This window comes from Pseudopipra pipra, chromosome 9 (genome assembly GCF_036250125.1).
Source record: "Pseudopipra pipra isolate bDixPip1 chromosome 9, bDixPip1.hap1, whole genome shotgun sequence".
In the NCBI taxonomy this organism is placed as follows: domain Eukaryota; kingdom Metazoa; phylum Chordata; class Aves; order Passeriformes; family Pipridae; genus Pseudopipra; species Pseudopipra pipra.
The window spans coordinates 20,987,541-21,005,024 of record NC_087557.1 but is presented as its reverse complement, the minus strand read 5'-3'; the positions used below and the strand labels follow the sequence as shown (position 1 = coordinate 21,005,024).

At 40.6% G+C, this 17,484-nt stretch overlaps 1 protein-coding gene across 1 annotated transcript in view; it reads right to left on the bottom strand.

Annotated features, from left to right (window-relative positions):
• Window positions 1–2,664: 2,664 nt before the first annotated feature.
• OMA1 (OMA1 zinc metallopeptidase) overlaps window positions 2,665–17,484 on the bottom strand; it is a 47,427-nt gene continuing 32,607 nt past the window's right edge. Inside the window, exon 9 of the mRNA XM_064665128.1 lies at window positions 2,665–14,308. Coding sequence (XP_064521198.1) covers window positions 14,249–14,308 — 60 coding nt within the window. The 3' untranslated portion in view covers window positions 2,665–14,248. The remainder of the gene's footprint in view (window positions 14,309–17,484) is intronic.

Sequence of the window (17,484 nt, the reverse complement as noted above, 5' to 3'; positions counted from 1 at the left end):
TCCAGTCTTGCCATCCCTTCTCCCCCCTGCTCTCCATCCCTCCCCCCACCACAAAATTATTTTAGAACCCAAATAAGGTTCTGATTTCAGCTCCAAGGTAACTCTCTTACCTAAAACAAGTCTATTAATGCAAAGTATTAAATTAGTAAGGGAAAGAAAGCAACAGCAAAGCCCAGAACTTCATCTTAGTGTTTCTCACATCCCCCCCAAGAATGTTTGCTACATCTATTTAAAAATATTAGATATCAAAGCTACTGATCATTGAAACCTAAGAGGCTTCCCAAGAATGTTTGCTACATCTATTTAAAAATATTAGATATCAAAGCTACTGATCATTGAAACCTAAGAGGCTTCCCAACATGGACTTTTTGTGCTTCTGAAGTTCCCTGGTATCCCCAGTCACAGTGTTGAGCTGTAGGACAAATTCAGCTACATCAAACTTTTTCTATTGACTCAAGCTTGGCTTGGGAGGAACAGCAAACTGGATTACAGAATCAGCTCCTGTACAGCTCCCACAAAACAACTTGTTGAGGATAATCGAATATAGTGCAACGAGCCAAAGCTTTGATTATCTAGAATCCGGTTTATGTCTGGGTAAATAAAATACAATCAATTCACATACAGAAATTTAATTGGATTTATTTCTAAGACATCCTACCTCCTGCCTTTTGTTCACTCTGCTGGGCCTACTGCCACTTGAGCAGAGCAAAATTGAAATGATGCCATTTACCTTTATGAAATTACATCTAAGATATTTACAGAAGCTCATGTCATGAACATGGACTTTTTTTATTCTTCAGTAAATCGTTTCTGGTCTTCAGGTAATAATTTTAATGTTAGAAAGGCTTGAAAGTCATTTATGTCTCTGAAAACCAGAAAAATTTGAAAAGAACATATATTTTTAAAGAAAGTAAGCTATAGTTCCTACCCATCCCAGCTGAGTTCCCAGCCAGCCTCCCATGGGAATTCAGTCCCGAAGCTTTTGTATGGCTGTGTTATTCAAGACTCTGAGCAGTGATCATATTCTAACCCTGATAGCATCTGTAAATTCTATAGGTAGAGTTGGTCTTGGTGCAGGGTAAACGTTGCATCCAACTGTATTTCTGTGATTTTACACATAGTGTAGTGTTAAATCAGCTTCTAAAAAGGCACAAGGTTCAAGCACAAAGCTGTACTGCAAGAACAAGGAACGGAAATGTCAGATTTGAGAAGAAAAACTAATCCTTGACTATTTAAGCTGAATAGACGAAGTGCAAACAGTGTTCCTGCTGTCAGAGGAGCTGAAAGCAGGGTGGTGCAGCCACACTGCCCCTCTGAGCAAGGCAGGCACCCGACAGCTTGGGGCAGGTAGCAGGGGCACCTTGGGGAGGGGGATTCTCTCACCTCATATTTTAGTCTAACTTCTGCAGGGCAGCAAGCCTAAATCAGTTGCCCAGGCTCTCACTATATTTATTGAAGAGGGGAGTTCAAAAAACCAAGTAGAACAGTCTTAAAATAAGTGAGATGGATCGTTCTATGGAGCTGTGTGTTTCCTTCCACTGACTCCAGAGGGAATTCCAAAAGGTGAAAGAAGACCTTAATGACAAGTCTGAAGACAGCACATGTCCTTGGTCCAGCACTAAAGATATGCTTGGCCAGGTTGGACGAGGCTTTGAGCAACCTGTTCTAGGAGAAGGTGTAGAAGTGTCCCTGCCCATGGCAGGGGGAGTGGAATGATCTTCAAGGTCCCTCCCAACCCAAACCATTCTGTGATTCCATGATAAGGCAGGAAATTATCAGTAGAAAATGTTGCCCTTTCCTTATGCTCTTTGCTGCATAATGAATTCAACGTAGAAATGAAGAAGAAAAATGGGAAACTACAGGATTCCCAGACTTGGACACTTGCCCCTTTGAGCTGATGGGATCACTCAGGGCTCACAGATCTACTTTTATCCTTTCAATGAAGTCTCTTTTAAGCAATGTCACATCCTGCTAAACTCCAGCCAGGGTTTCCCAAGGCTTTTTTAGACAGTGTAGCTATAGCAACAGGAAGCCAAACAACCCCGTTCCCTACATGACATGACTTTGTTGGGTGTTTCTTACAGTTGGAATTCAGCTGTGATCAAATGCACAGGTGACAGCTCTGCTGAGGAGGTCTGACACACACACAGCAGGACCTAATCAGGCTGCAAAGGAACCTGAGGAGATTAGAGCAGTGGGAGCTGTAGGCAACACACATGGATTTGGGAGCGATGCCAGCCCCAAACCACACAGGGAAGAAATCAATTGCGCTGTCACAAAACGAAGATTAGAAATAGGAGTTTCTTCCTCCATCAAAGTGAGGAACATTAATCCTTTTTAGTGTGTTCTTTTATTGAAATGTGCTCTGGCTTTCAATGAGAGTGGCTGCTGTGCTTGGAACACAGGACATGGGGAAGTGCAAAATACTATTTCTGTGGTGAAAATCTACAAATGGTTCCAAAGTCTCTGCCTTGGTGACTTTTTCTGGAGGCCACTGTCCTTGCTGTGCTGCCCTGGCTCACTGGCACTACTTCCAGCAGTGAACAGGGTAGTGCCTTGTGCTCATCCCTTGGGAAAAGATATTTTTACAAGTATTGATTGAGCAGGCTGCAGGGCAAGCAGACTGATAGCAGCAAGCTGCTTTTATAGTGTGGCTCACAAGCATGACAGTGAAATCTTCTTTATTCCTCATCATCACCTCTGTCAGTGCATTTTAAAGCAACGTTACAAGATTTAGCATTTGATCACCACAGTGTGTTTAACATCTATACACCAAATGAAAATATATTCTAAGGCCTTTAGAATAAACAAACCCACAAAAATAACTTAATAATTTGTTGGTATCATCTAACAGTGCCTTTTGCTTAGAAATTCTCCTTAAAAGGAAGCTGATACTGCAGCTCAGCTGTTCTTCCCAGGCTCTGGGAGCGTGGCCAAGGGACTTTCCTCTGGAAGATGTAGCCACCTGTAGATAGAATATGGGGCAAACATGTCTTTGGTTAGAATTGAATGGCCACAGTTCAAACAAATCAAACATTCAGGCCTGACCATAAGTCTGATAAAGAGTGATTTTGTTGTTTGCCCATGACTGTGAAGAAAAGTCAGACATACATCCTTGGAAATGGGAAAAAATGGAAAGAAGGCATTTTTTCCAGAAGGGAAGCAGAAGCACTGACAAAAAAATCTTCTTCTAACAGGAACATTTCTGGAAACCTCTTCCCAGTCCCAGGAGAATTATTTTAGCCAGTCGTGGAGAGAAAAGAATGGATCTTGTCCCTGTATTTGTAGAGAAGAGGCCTTTGGAAAAGTGTTCCAATGGGAGTGTATGCCAGAGATGAAGGCTGCAGCACTTGGAAGAGCTTTGGTAGCACAACAGTCTCTTAGCACTGTGATCAACTGTCAATAAATCAGAAGTTTATTGGTATTCAGCTGCAGTGTGAAGCAACAGGAGACACAGACTCACTCCACAAAGTGGAGTTTCACGAAAAAATTTATCTATGTTTCAGTTTAAAAAAAAGTAAAACACTTGGCTAACACAATAACTGGTTTTAGTGCATTTTTCCTTTCTTCTGTTTGGGGTAAACCTGAAAATTCAGCTATTCATCTGGTCCCAGCTTTCAGAACACCAGTTCCAAAGTAGCAAAAAAGCCCATTGCTCAGGAGCTTTAATCTGAAGTCTGGTGTCAGAGCAGAGACATAAAAATGTTCAAAAGATTGAGTAAAATTATTGTATCTTTAAGCTCTTCTTCAGAAATCTGTATCCTGAAGAGTAGGTAAAAATGGCTGCAGAACAGGGCAAATGATACACTACAGAACATCCTAGAATAATTCTAGTCCTTCCCAAATTATAAATAAAGATATGCCTGTGTCTGACATTGCCATTGCATAAAAACTACTGCCCAAATCTCAGTGCATCCAATCACTCAACTTTAACTTAATTCCTCCATGTGACTTCCACAATCCAAGGGCATGAACCCACTCATTAAGTACAAGCATTACCCAACCTGAATATTATGCAGCAAATAACTCAAAATTGGTCATAACTGACACGTAAAACTCCTGTTACGGTGTGACTAATTTATTCTTCATTCATACTTGTAGCTAAGGAAAATAACTTCCACTGATAAATAATTCCTCACACATTCACTCCACTAAAGAGCTGAACAGGTGTGGCCATGTCCCCATTATCCAAATTGTCCTGGAGATGAGTTTTAATTTGCCATAAATACTTTATGCTGCATCCTTTACTACTGTATTATTCATTTTCTAGCAAAATGTGAGGCAAGTAATTTCACATGGGAAAAGACAGTAGATGGATACTAGCAGGGATTTCTTCCTTTTCCAGTCAGCCTTCAGGGTTTTCTGGAAAGCAGGAAAGACTGCTGATATTGAGAGAAAGTGGCAAGATCTCCAAGAAGTATGTAGGAAAGAATTTCCCTCTGTTGGGAAATACTTCAACATTTTTTAGTGTTCCAGATAACAGTAGAAAGTCAAGATGTGAGTTACATAAGAGAATAAATTCCCTCTCAGCCCTGAGAGACATTTCATTTAGATTTCAAATATTCTTACTTCGATAAAAGCACCAAAAGGAGTCATAATTTCACACTAAAAAACCCAAAATCTATTCATTTTCAAAAGTATTCTATACTAACAGTTTTGTGTTTCTCCTCAAAACTTCACCCTAAAACCAACTATGCTCTAATAAACTGCCAGCTTTCCATTATGCTAAATTTCTGCATTATTGTGAAAATACAGAAGCCTTTCGGGTGACTTGTTGATGTCAATCATTCCTTAAAGTACCCCTAAACTCAACAACAACTTGAACCTCTTGCTCTATTCTTCCTCAAATAATTAACAATGTAAAGATTATCAGGCAGCTCACAGTGGAACAGAACTTCCTGGTGAACATGCAGGAAAGTGATCCACCCTCTCCAGAAAAAAAGTTCTTAATTTAATATTAAATTTTCCTGACAAAAAGCACATTAGACCTGGCTCAAAGCACACTGAAGTTATTTAGAATGGTTTTTATCTGGTTATCAGACCTAAATAAAATAAACCTTGATGTTTCCTAACAAACAAGGAACCTTCAGTGACGTGGCTCAGAAAATGTGTTGCAATTTAGACCTTACAAAGCACTCTCAGATCTGGACTTTCCTCTGTTCTGCTCTGATCCTTCTTCTTCCCCCACTCTGGAAAAGCTGTGTAAACAGCCTTTCCTGCCCTTAGCAGTGTGTCACAGAGTCCATCCCTGTACCAGCCTGCAAACCTGCACATCTCAGCCACGCCGCCTTTGGAGGCAGACAGGGAATAAATAGATAATAAAAACAACCCAAGAAAAGGACTCCAGGATCCTGCTCCAGCCCTGTTGAGATTTGTTCCCTTTGAGCTCAGGGTGCAGGTCTCTTGTAAGATCTTTTCAGAGTAACTGACAAGAACAAAGCCCACAATTATTAACCTTTCCACTTGTTCCCATAGTTTATTGTGACAAGACAATGCAATAAGCTTGAAGATAATCAAAAAGCAATTTTGTAGTAGTGAGCTTAAAATGACAAACCTTTCCTTTTCTAAATAAATCACCATTATTCCCACATGGTCCGTGCTTGACAAGTTTGTTTCCTTAGTAACAGAGTACTTAAACAGGGTTTGTGTGCAAAGATTTTACCTTTAGCCACAGAAGTGAAAGAGGAGACAAAAGGACAAATAGTGATCCACCCACCTGAGCCTGTGATTTGAGGATCTGTCAGCTGGGTAAGGACGGGAGCCAAGGCTGTGCAGGAGCATCTTCCCTCTGTGCTCTTGGTGCACTTGCTGGAGTGCAGGGACTCAGAGGGGTTTTCAGACTGCAGTGCCTAAACTGAATGTAACAGTCCCTGATGTTTGTTCAATAGCTCACCTAATGTTGAGGTCAGCTGTCTTATAAATTATTGAGCACATTAACAGTGTTAGGACTGCAATATAAATAAAGGGTATGAGAGGCAGGGAAGACATACAAGTTGTCTGGCTCAAACACAAAAGAGGGAATGGACAGAGGAAAAGACTAATGTGCTCTGGTACACCTGAGAGCTGTCTGTTTGCTTTCATCAGCAATTAAATGAGTGACTGCTTTGTAATAGTAAATGTGTTTGACTGGATACACAAAACCTGATGTTATGTGATACTGAGCTCAGTCCAATGTTGGAGAAAATCCTTTGTCCCACTCTGTTTAATAAATGCTTAATAAATTCCCAGCTTTCTTCCATAAAATGTGGTGAAATCAAGTAAACACTGAAAGGCCAGGCCTTAGAAAAATTGCTCTCTGTAATTAAAGGAGGACAGCTTTTCTAGCTTTCAAGTTAAGTTGGTGCAAAACAAATTGATTTTAAGTCTTTCATAATTTTTTAAATATATTTTCCCCATTGTCAGCTGATGGGTTTCAAATTCCCCTTGATAAACAAATGTCCTAAAAGGCTCTACCTAGCCAGCATGTTAATAACTCTAAATCTGCTATTATAGAGCCTACAATTTTTACAGTCCTCCATTCAGCTCCCAGCCACTGATACACAATGAGCCAATGTCAATGTAAAATGCCCCGTGGATCCAGAATACTTCCCTCCTGACCTGACTGTGTCACCAGCTGTCCCAGAGAGCCAAGTCACAGCAGCTTGTCAAGTGCCAAGTAACTTAATAAGAAAAAGAAAAGGAATATTTCTATGTCTTGCATCAATGCTTGAAAGGCAGTGTTGGTAACTGTGAGTAGCAGAGGCAAAGATAGTTTCTGCAGAGAAATTATCTGAATGAGTTTAAGCCCAGATTCAAAACTTAATTCCAAATAAAGCTGGTGAGATTGTAATGATGATAAATTACCTCTATTGTTTATAAGTAAATTTTCTCAGCATATGTAGATGGATGTCCATAAATGGATATTAAACTTGTGAGTTATAAAAAAGTAAGGCAGTAGATATAGTACCAGACACAGCTTATTTTAGATTCCAATCAAAAGCAACAGACTCCAACTCTCATTATGGCCTGAAGTCATATTCATCAACACTTTGAAACGACCAGGATGAGCAGAATTCCCATTTCCTTACGTTTCCCAGCAGCCACACAGCTTGCTCACAGTTTGAACAACTCCTCAAGATTACAGAATTTGCTGCTAGTATCAGAAATATTGTAAATGCTGCTGGCCAAGAGACAACCAGATGGGCAATGCTGAAGGTCACCTGAGGGTACTATTGCAATGAATGAGGGGAGGAGCACTGATGGATTAGTTACTCTTGAGGAGAGAGTTCTTGCCTTAATCAAAGTCATCTGAATTTTAGAGATGGGAAAGATTTAAGCAATTCACTTCTGTTTGAACCAGAGTTTTGTCAAAGTGGCCCAGAAAACAAGGCTCACATGTTGGAAAGTAAGAATTCCAGAGGAAACCTGCAGAGCTGGAGGTTTCATTAGTTACTGAGAAATACCAACAACAGGTGACACAAACCATTTTACTTCATTTGTTATTGGTGGCCACAACAACTGAGAGTCACTACTGGAGATATCAGGAGCATAGGAATGTTAACCCCACAATCAAAAAGCTCTTCTCATCAATCTCCTGCCTGAGCACCCAGTCTCCCTCCTGCATCTTTTAGTGTAGCCAACACTCAATATTGAGCTGTAGGATGAAAACCAAGACAGAGTTTTGCTAGTTAACAATTTACCTCTCTGCATGGGGAATAATGAGCCCTATTCCTTTAACTCTTAGGAAATTAGCCTGGTTTTTTTTTTTTTTAATTTACTGAAATATAAAACTTGCTAAAACCGAATTACCAGCTTAATAACGCATTTGCCCGAACATTCTTGGATGAAACATCAATGTGGAAGAGGCACCAGATTAGATCCATCAGAAAACATGTTGCAGAGTAATTTAGAAAATATTAAAATGTCAACTTCTCTCCAATCCTCCCTCTGAAATGTAAGAGAGGATATTGTTCAGCTCAATAATTCTATAGCTTTGTTTTGTTTTCCCTCCCCCCACATTATGTTCTTTTCTAATTGTCTCCTCTTACAAGAGAGGGGGAAAATGAACCATTATTAAATGTTTTCACTGAGTGTTTTTTCTTTACTCTCTCTGATCAGGAGTGAAACTTTCTCTCCAAGTACAACTTCCCAGACCATGTGCAGAGATTAAATTCTGCTGTTCTACACACTCAGAGAGAACCTACCAAAATCAAAAATGGTTGTACAATTTTTAAGGAATAATATTTTTATCTTCCATCTGTGCCAACCCAAAGTCTATCAGGTCTTTCAGTAAGAAAGTAGCATTTTGCATTACAGAGCTGGAATTGAGAGATATATTTGCAAAAAAAATTAGTGTTTGCACCAACTTCAAGCACTGCAGTGCAGATTTATGCATTCCCCACTGGCAATTTGCATTAGCAATAATCAGATGAAAAAACACGAGGCTGCAAGAAGGACACTTCCTTCTGCACTTAAGAAATCAAGTGTGCAAAGGTATTTTCTAACATTTTTTAAGGTTGTTTTAATCCCATCTATGATAGTCAAAAGTACCTGCAAACTACACATTTAACCTGTGGTTTAGAATGCTTTTTCATTGACATTGGTTTACTCATTTACAATATTTTATGGAACAGGTTAAGCTGAATCTTGCTGCCAAGCAAAGATTCCAGGTTACTATTTCTCACTCTTCCACAGTTGTCCTGTGTGACCTTTAGTAGATTACTTATCTTTAAACGTGCATATTATATACCAAATACCTGTACAGAGTATTCAGTCCAGTAAGGTAAATCTTTAAGCATGGAAAGGATAACCCACATTTAGGTCATGAGGAAGCCTATGAGCTAAACTGGCAGGATTTAACCTCTGATATGGAAATCCTGACACAACTGAGAAAATAATAACCTATTTAAATACTAGGCCTGAATCTCTGATCCTTTGACTACAAACTGTTGATTCCAGTAACTCCTGAGTGTCAGGAGAGATTCTTCATTCAAATGTTTAAACTGACAGAAGGCAGGGTTAGATCAGATACAGGGAAAAAATTCCTCCCCATGAGGCTGGTGAGGCCCTGGCACAGGTTGCCCAGAGAAGCTGTGGATGCCCCATCCCTGGAAGGGTTGCATGGGGTTTGGAGCAACCTGGTCTGATGGAAGGTATCCCTGCCCATGGCAGATGGTTGGAACAAGTTGGTCTTTAAGGTCCCTTCCAACTCAAACCATTCTGGGATTCTATGGTGACTGACTATATTCTATGACTGAGCCTATTCTCACCTCACTGACAAATCCTGGAAAGATCCTGACACTGGAATAAGGTACTTTTCTACCAACATCCATTTGTGTCCTTCTGTCTCTGGCAGTGCCCCTCCTTACTGTGGACCCCAAAATTTAGTCTATACTAGACTGTAGTAAACTTGTATTACATAATGGACACCCCTCACCCCAGTATCACCCTCCCACTTCTCAGCAGGTCTGTGTGACCCAGCCCTGGAGCAGGAACAACTGAGAGAATCCTCTGCTCTGGAACAGACTCACCTCTGCCCTAGGCATGTCCTGCTGCAGAAAAGGCAGGAAAAGGCAGCAGCCTGGTTTCAGGATACTCTTCAGGATGCCAAAAGGTCTGTGCTGAAAACCACTTGCACAGAAGGAAGGTTCATCATCTGTATTTGGGCCTTTGGACATTCAGTTGCCAAGTAGGAACTTCACCATCCTGTGAAGGGGTTTGTAGGTTCCTCTAGCAGGAGCCTGTCCCTCTACAGTCTGCAGGAAATAAATAAACTACTAAACTAACACAAAACCTAAACTACTAAGGAACATTTTGGTGGCCAGAGAAAGAATAATGACTGGAAGCTTGGGTGTCTTGCTCCAGCTCTCATAAGACCATAGCCAAAGTCTTCTATTTACCCACAGAGACACCAAGATGTGCAAAGCTGTGCTTTAGATCTCAGCCATCACAACTGCACTTATAAGAACGAAGATGTGTGAGAGGAACGCAAGTTTATAGACAGATCAGTGGCATCAGGTTATTAATTACCCACTGTCTGTAAGTCTCTTTGAAATGCAATGTGTAAGCTCACAGCATTATTAAAAATTCCCAGTTACCACGCTGATGTGCAGTTCAAATGTTTAGAATAAACTGTTATCCTGCTCATTATTCAAATCACTAGGATAAACTGTAAAATCCTGGAATAGCATTACTGAGTGTCTGGGTGGAATCTAACAGTTTTACAGCTTCAAGTCCTGATAATATAGTCCAAGTGCAACTGAGAGTGGTGTCCGTCTAAAGCTGCAGATACACTGAGACTAATTCTGAAAGTGTGAAATCCGTGGCTTTAAGACTTGTTCCCTTGAAGATTCATCAAGACCATGTACATGTGAGAGCACATTGACAGCCCAATCCAAAGGGACAATTTTCAGCCAGTGAGCCAATTCCTGGGTCTCCCTGCAGCTCAGAGAGCACAAACTAGAGCACAACACTGCCTCTGTTGGGGAGCACTGCAGCAGGGAAGGATCAAACAGACTTAGGAGGGCTGAATCACTGCAGACACCTCCAGTCTGTAGAGTCTCAGACGCCCTGAATTACTTTAGTAATCACTTTAGGCCCAACTGCTTTTAGTGAGCACTTCAGCCTCCTGTGCCAGCAGTTCTTACGCAGATATACAATTTTAGATTAATTTCTTGATTAGAAGCTCATAGTTATCCAAGTCCTTTGCTCATCAGTAGTGTGACATTCACAATCTGCCAACACACCACTCTGGGAGATTAAGCAGAATAGATTTTAAATGCTATGTTATTGATATTTCAATTATTTAAGCTTCAGTAGAAAGTGACCAGATGAGGTTTAGATTATATGATTCGTCTCAGAGAAAAGTTCTGCTGGAAAGGATCAGATGAAAAGAAGGGATAAGAGGTGGCTCAGGAACCTATAGATCAGAGCTGAGGAGAGAGGGAGACAGGTTGGAGAGACTTGTTAAGGGGAAGGATCCAAAAGCGCTTCATAAAACAGTGAAAGGGATAGAAATGCTTTTCCTAAATACCTCAGGAAGAAAAAACACCTGAAGGAAGAAGCATGAAGCAAAAGGGCACTAACAGCAAGAATGAAATGAAAGGGCAGCCACAAAACTATTGGTATAAATCAGCCCCAGCAGAATGAGGAAGTTCGGTGGGTGGTTTCTAATAATGAGAAGACCAAGATTCTGGAATAACTGCAGTGGAGGCAAGACAACACAACTATTTGTGAATGGGATTGTAGCACGTGCTTGCCAAAGTCAGCAACAGGCAGGGCTCAGGGACTGGGACATCCTTCCTAGCCCTGTTTGCCCAAGGAACACAGCACTCCATTAAAACCAATTGTCATATTACGGCTACAAAATGTGAGATACAAAAGTACAAGTGATGTAAAAGCCTGACATTCCCGCTCAGAGGGTATCTCAGGGTTACACCCTGTTCTGTGTGACAGTACCTGCATCCTGGTTGGAAGACTCCAACCACAAAATGTCAGAACCACTGGAAGTCTGTCATTATATGAACCTCACACGTAACAGTCTGCCTCAGTTTGCTTAAATCTTTGTTAAATGTTCTGTGTTACAAAAGGTCAAAAGAGCTGGCCAGCAATATTTGTATTCTTATTACTAATTTTATGGTCACAATAGCCAGGCAGAACCAGGTGGACCCTCTAAAGAGGAATAAAATGTATGAGGGTTTTGATTTTCAGCTACTGGGGTAACTCTTCCATTTCCAAATAAGTACAAACACACTGAACCTCTTGAGGAAGGCTGCAGAGTGGGAAGAAGCAGTGAAGGATTTGAGGGTTTTGTATTAATAATTATAATAATTAAAACTGTCACTGGTAAGCACTGAAAACACAATGGCCAAAATGTCTTTATGCAGACATCTAATTCCAAATCCAGCCACATGAGCAGGGGACTCTTTTCAAAATGAGCATCTCTGGGGGGCTGAGCTAAAGAACTTCAATAATCATCTCATTTCTGAACAACTGCACTTTGTCTTTTTAAGAAAACACTTCAGCACGTACTTAAGTGCTGATATAAACTGGGACATTATTTGGGAAATTGAGCAGAGTTTGGTGCCTAATTTAAACACACAAGTTAAAACGCTTTGGCATAAATTTTACAGTTCTGCAAAGACACTCTCGCTCACAGAAACAACAAATCAGACATTTTTCTTACACTGTAAAACCTCCAGCCGAAGTGTGAAGATGAGGATATTCCCTTCAATTTTTAAAGAATATCTGAGGCACATTAACTGCCAGACTAGGAGGGATGCTCTGCCAAGAAAAAGTGAAAGATTTTCCAAATTTCATTCCTGGGGAAAAGGTTTGTCATGCCACCTGAAGCCATGAAAAGAAAACAGTAAATATAATGCAGCATTAACACCCATCAGGCAGCATGTTTATAGGCAATTGTCTGCTTCACACACCTTGAGCTGTATAATGAGACACAGTGAGTTTTACTACCTATGAAGTAGAGCAATCATCTTCAAATGAGCTGCCTGGAAAGTATTATTGCTGTTATGAAATGGAATTTATATGTAAAAATAACAAAACAGATTTGAGTATTAAGTAGGTCCTTGTTGACATGATTGGAAGCAATGAAAGCCAACCAAAAATTGCCTGTGATTTATGACAAAAAAGTGAGATCTGGGAAACTACTTTTTCACTCTTCTACCGACCCTGAAACATCTATTTTTTAACTTGAACCTTCATTTATTCATCACCCTTAGGGCACCATGAAGTTTCCATTAGTAGCTAATTGGAAACTTGTCCCTACCTCAAAATAAGTACATTCCTCTTTGGTCTTAGCTCAAACTGAATTTTTGGAAGCCATAAACAGGGTTCACAAAGCAGCCAGTGAACTGACTGCCAACCTGAGAGGCTCAGTCTCAAAGGGTGCAGAAAGCTCACCTTATATCCCCACCTGGAGAGGCAGAAGCAGGTCATGGACAGCAGCTCAACACTAATCCAAAAAAAGGCAGCATCACAGACAGATTTTGGCTGCAGGACCAGACATCACTTTTAGAGCTTTCTCCAGCAGGAGGGCCAAGATTCAGGGGAGCATAAATGAAGGGGTTTATGTGTGACAAAACAGCAACTTGGATGTTGAAACCACTCTTCTCCTTCCCCTTCTCCCCTGATCCTTCTCTCCTGTCACTCTACTGTAACAGAAAGCCCAGGTACAGATACTTATGTAATGATTAACCAGTGGTTAATTATGGTGTAAAGATAGGGAGTGACTTTCCTGCGAAATTTTCCACTTGTAAGCGCAAAGAAGTGGGGTTGGACTGGATAGTAGCTGTCTGATTCCATCCCCTCTTTGGTGAGTGCACTTCAGACAGCATAACTGAGGAGGGCATCTCTACATGGAGACAAGCAGGCCAATAAATATGAAAACATGCACAAATGATGACATTCTGCCCCACATGTGGCACTTTGCACAATTACAGATTTTCTTTATAGGAACAGAAGAGGAACCTGAGTGTTCTGTGAGCTGGGCCAGCTGTCACATGTAAAGATCTCATACACACAGCCCAGAGGATTTGTTTCCCCAAACAAACTTGAAATCATCTGTCTTTTTAAATATAACTTCTGTGACACACAGAGGAGAATCAGAAAGCAATGCTGAAAGCTTTCCATGCTCTATTAATTTTATTATGTAAATCCACTCCCCAATTGATATTTTCATTCAAAACTAGCACAAGATCCATCATTATTCCTGGATGGGAAGGGAAGCAAAACAAGTAGTATTCAAGCAAGTACTCTCATTTGGATTATTATTTTAATACAGCAGTATTGTCTGTAGGTAATTTTTAAAGCATGTTTGCATAGCAATTCAATGCTGCTCCTTCCCAGAGACTATTTAGCTTTGTCAATATTTATTACTGCTGCTTTTGTAAATACAGTAAAAAGCAGAAATGTTTGACTTGAACCTAATAAGCAGATTTTGAGCAATGCACAACATTGCTTTTTGAGTTATCTGTCTCCATCCCTAATAATGCAGCAACAAAGAGAAAGCCAAACTCACAAAGATCAAAACCTCATGGAAACAAGTGCAAGGCATCCTCAATGCCTGAACATCAGTTCTACTGCCAGAGGGGAGTGTTAAATAGTTGCTTAAAAACTGCTTTTAGTGTAGTTAATGCAACACACTCACCCAGTCCTATGGATATACAGACAAATGTATGTATTTCACTTAAATCCTACATTCCTTAAATACCTGGAAGAGGTGTTCCACACAGTCATGGTCTACGAGTTGTACTTAGTCTAAAGGCCAAACACGGGGTTTGACTCTGCTGTGGATACTGGAGCTCAGATAAACCTGCACAACCATACAGAAGTTAATCAGAATAGCCAATAAATCAAAGCAACAGAAATTCTTTTTCTCCACAGAAACATACTAGTTATGTTTTCTCCAAAACATTATCAAATTGTGATTTATAGTACTGAAGCAACAAGTGTTTTCAGGTAAAATTTTTGACTAAACTCTCCAAACACAGAGCAAGAATTAATCCCCAAAGCAAAGAAAGACAGCGACAGTAGGGAAATCAAGGTAACACAAAGCAGACGTGATTTGCTCCAGCCAGGAACAGACCCACACACCAGTTCTGTGTGCTGCTTGTGACAATTTGGATATTCAAAGTACAACTTCTGAATCACAATTCCTAGGGGAATTTACCAGTACCTGGCAGTGACCATATCATGGATCTGCCAGACTGTCAGGGCTCTGAGGGCACTAAAATCCTTAATGGCCCTGACCAGTCTCACCTCTGGCTTCCACCCACACCCAGGAGACCACAAACTATTTAAGCTCCTTCCTGAGGGGGGTTGGTGGAGTTGTTTGTTTCCACTGTACTGGAGTTGTGCCTGGTCCTGGTGCTCTTTGATCCAGATATCAATTGCAGACCCACTTCCTGACTTGAGCTTGGCCCTGCCTCATCTATTGGCAAGTGCTGATTCTGACCTAGAGATGAACATCCTGGTTTGATGTCAGACCTGTCTTTTCACCATGATGTCTCATGATCTGGGCTCCTAATTGGACTTGGCCAGCACCTTTGTCCTGTTTGCCTGGCACAGCTACTGTGGGATGTGGGCCGGGCTGGTGAAGATCCTGCTCAGCTGCTTGTTGCTGCTCCCAGGAGCTCCTGCTGTTCCCTGACAGAGCAGGTAAAGGTGCCCTAATAAAGCATTAATGAAGGTATTAATGAGGTATGTTTAAGTGGACGTGTTTTCTGGTAAGACACTGGCTGAAACTAAGTCAAGAGGGTTTGGTTTAGGGAAAATGGAAAACTTCAACTCCAGAGCCAAGCAAATAAAACACGCTGCTTCCAGTGCTGGTATTGCCACTTAGAAACCTCATGGCACAGGGATTTGGAGCTGCTGAGCCAAACAGGAGGTGTTTGAGGCCAAACCCAAAAAATTTCTTATTCTATGAGGGAAATGAAAGGTTGTTTCTCTGTAGGACCTGTCAAGGTTGAATCAGGAGCAAAAGAAATGAGTGTTCAGGAAAAGTCAGAACTTGACATTCACACTCTTGACGTGGTTGTTCCCTTTTCAAGGTCCACTACACATTTTCTGTCACTGAACAAAATTCTAGTTGAGGGTGGAAGAAGAGTTTTTCAAGAATCATGTGTAAAAACACATGTCCCCATTTAGTCCTGGGTAACACAACACTATCATATTTTTCACAGTTCTGTTTTCAGCCAGTTTTGAGCAGAGCTTAGTTGCTTATAGTTACATTTTGTTTTGGGTGTCTGCATTTTATGGCTTAATTATTCTCCTATGAACAACTACAACAGGGTCCATGTTTTACCAAAGGGAAAAAAAGGCAAGTAAATATTCCAATTATCAAGAGGCAATGTAGCACTTGTGTATATCATTATGAAGCTGTTAACAAAAATGCTACATTTTCATTAGCTAAAAAGCAATTTACCCCTAATGGGTTGTTAAAGACTAAGGGCAAAATTCTGCTTTCAGTTACACCAGCACAAATCTGTGATCTATCCAAGTGCCTTTCCATTTATATTGGTGTAAGTGAAAGCAGAATTTGGCCTGAATGCTCTTGGGTTTGAGTTTGTAATCTGTTTCTACTTTAAGAAAGTTATTGTACACCAGTAAGGACCAATCAATAAAAGTAATACTGGGGGGAAGGAGAAATTAAAGGAAAAATCAAAGGAAATTCTTTCCCCCACCATTAGATTTAATAGGTCAAAGTATTTTAATACGTCTGTTCTCCACAGAAAGCTTTGGAGGCAAAGATAAGTTGTTTGCTGTATTCTGGTACAGTAACAGTAGTAAGCGTAACCAGAAAGTATCACATTCCTGCTTGCCCCAGTTTTTAAAAACCAGCAGATTGTTGCTAATACATGTTTTTTTCCTGTCTTCTGTGATTGATTCATCTATTCCTTTTATCTACTTTCATCTATGAAAGTATTTGCCATCAGTAAACAAATAATATAAATATAATTAAATACAAAAGAGAAGGGAGATGCCTTGCATTGTATGAATTATCACCCAGAAATACATTATAATAAGCATGAATAAAAGAATATTTACTGTAAAAGACGCAGAAACACGCAGCTGTATAAACATTTCTCAGTAGTAGTAAAAGTATGATTTCTCACTCTCCTTTTCTTTACTTGTTGAATTTAACTCTATAATCCCATAAGCCACTAAACCCTGGAGAGTATATTTAAAAGTAGAATCACTGAGGGCCAGCATTAATTCACATTACATGGTAAAATATTAATTTACAGTGAAACACAGGGTTTAGGAGTCAGCGAGTCCAGTGTGGATATCTGTGTGGAGCAGCTGGGGAGGAAAATACCCCTTTCCAAGTATGAGTTAAGAGAAGAGGTTCCTGTAGTGACAATGACAGCATTTTGAGATTAAATGTCCCAGCTTCTTCCTTTCAAAATATTCTTACCCTCTCTTGTTTTGATTGGCATGAACATGAAGTTACAAGCAAATAGGGATTAGTATCATGATCCCACCAAACACCCCGTGGTCCTTGTCCACATTGATCAGCCCTGCAGTTCTAACACCTGTGTTTTGCCATCCTTTGGAGGTAAAGAAGCAATTGGATCCCTCATTGCTGCTGGACTGGAGCACAACTCCAGGAACTGTTTTGCCTGGGTCGTACAGGAAGCCTCTGACAAAGCAATGAAATGAACCCAGGACTCTTGGGTATAGTCCCAGGCCTCTGAACTATTTATTCTTCCACTCTCTGGGGTGAAAGGTTGGGAAAGCAAATCTATTTCCTTGATAGTCTCCAAAGGAGAACCCAGCACAGGGGCTCAGGAGGTTTTGTTATTTGTGTTACTGGATGGTCTGTGCAGTGCAGCACACATGTTCATCTGTCACACCTTTTCAGTCTTTGCTGAAATTCTACTTTTTTAATCCTTGCCTCCTCTGCCTTCTGGGTTACAACCTCTTTCCTTCCCTTTATTTCTCCCTCTTAGCATGTTTATCACATCTTTGTACAGTCTCCCACTGTAC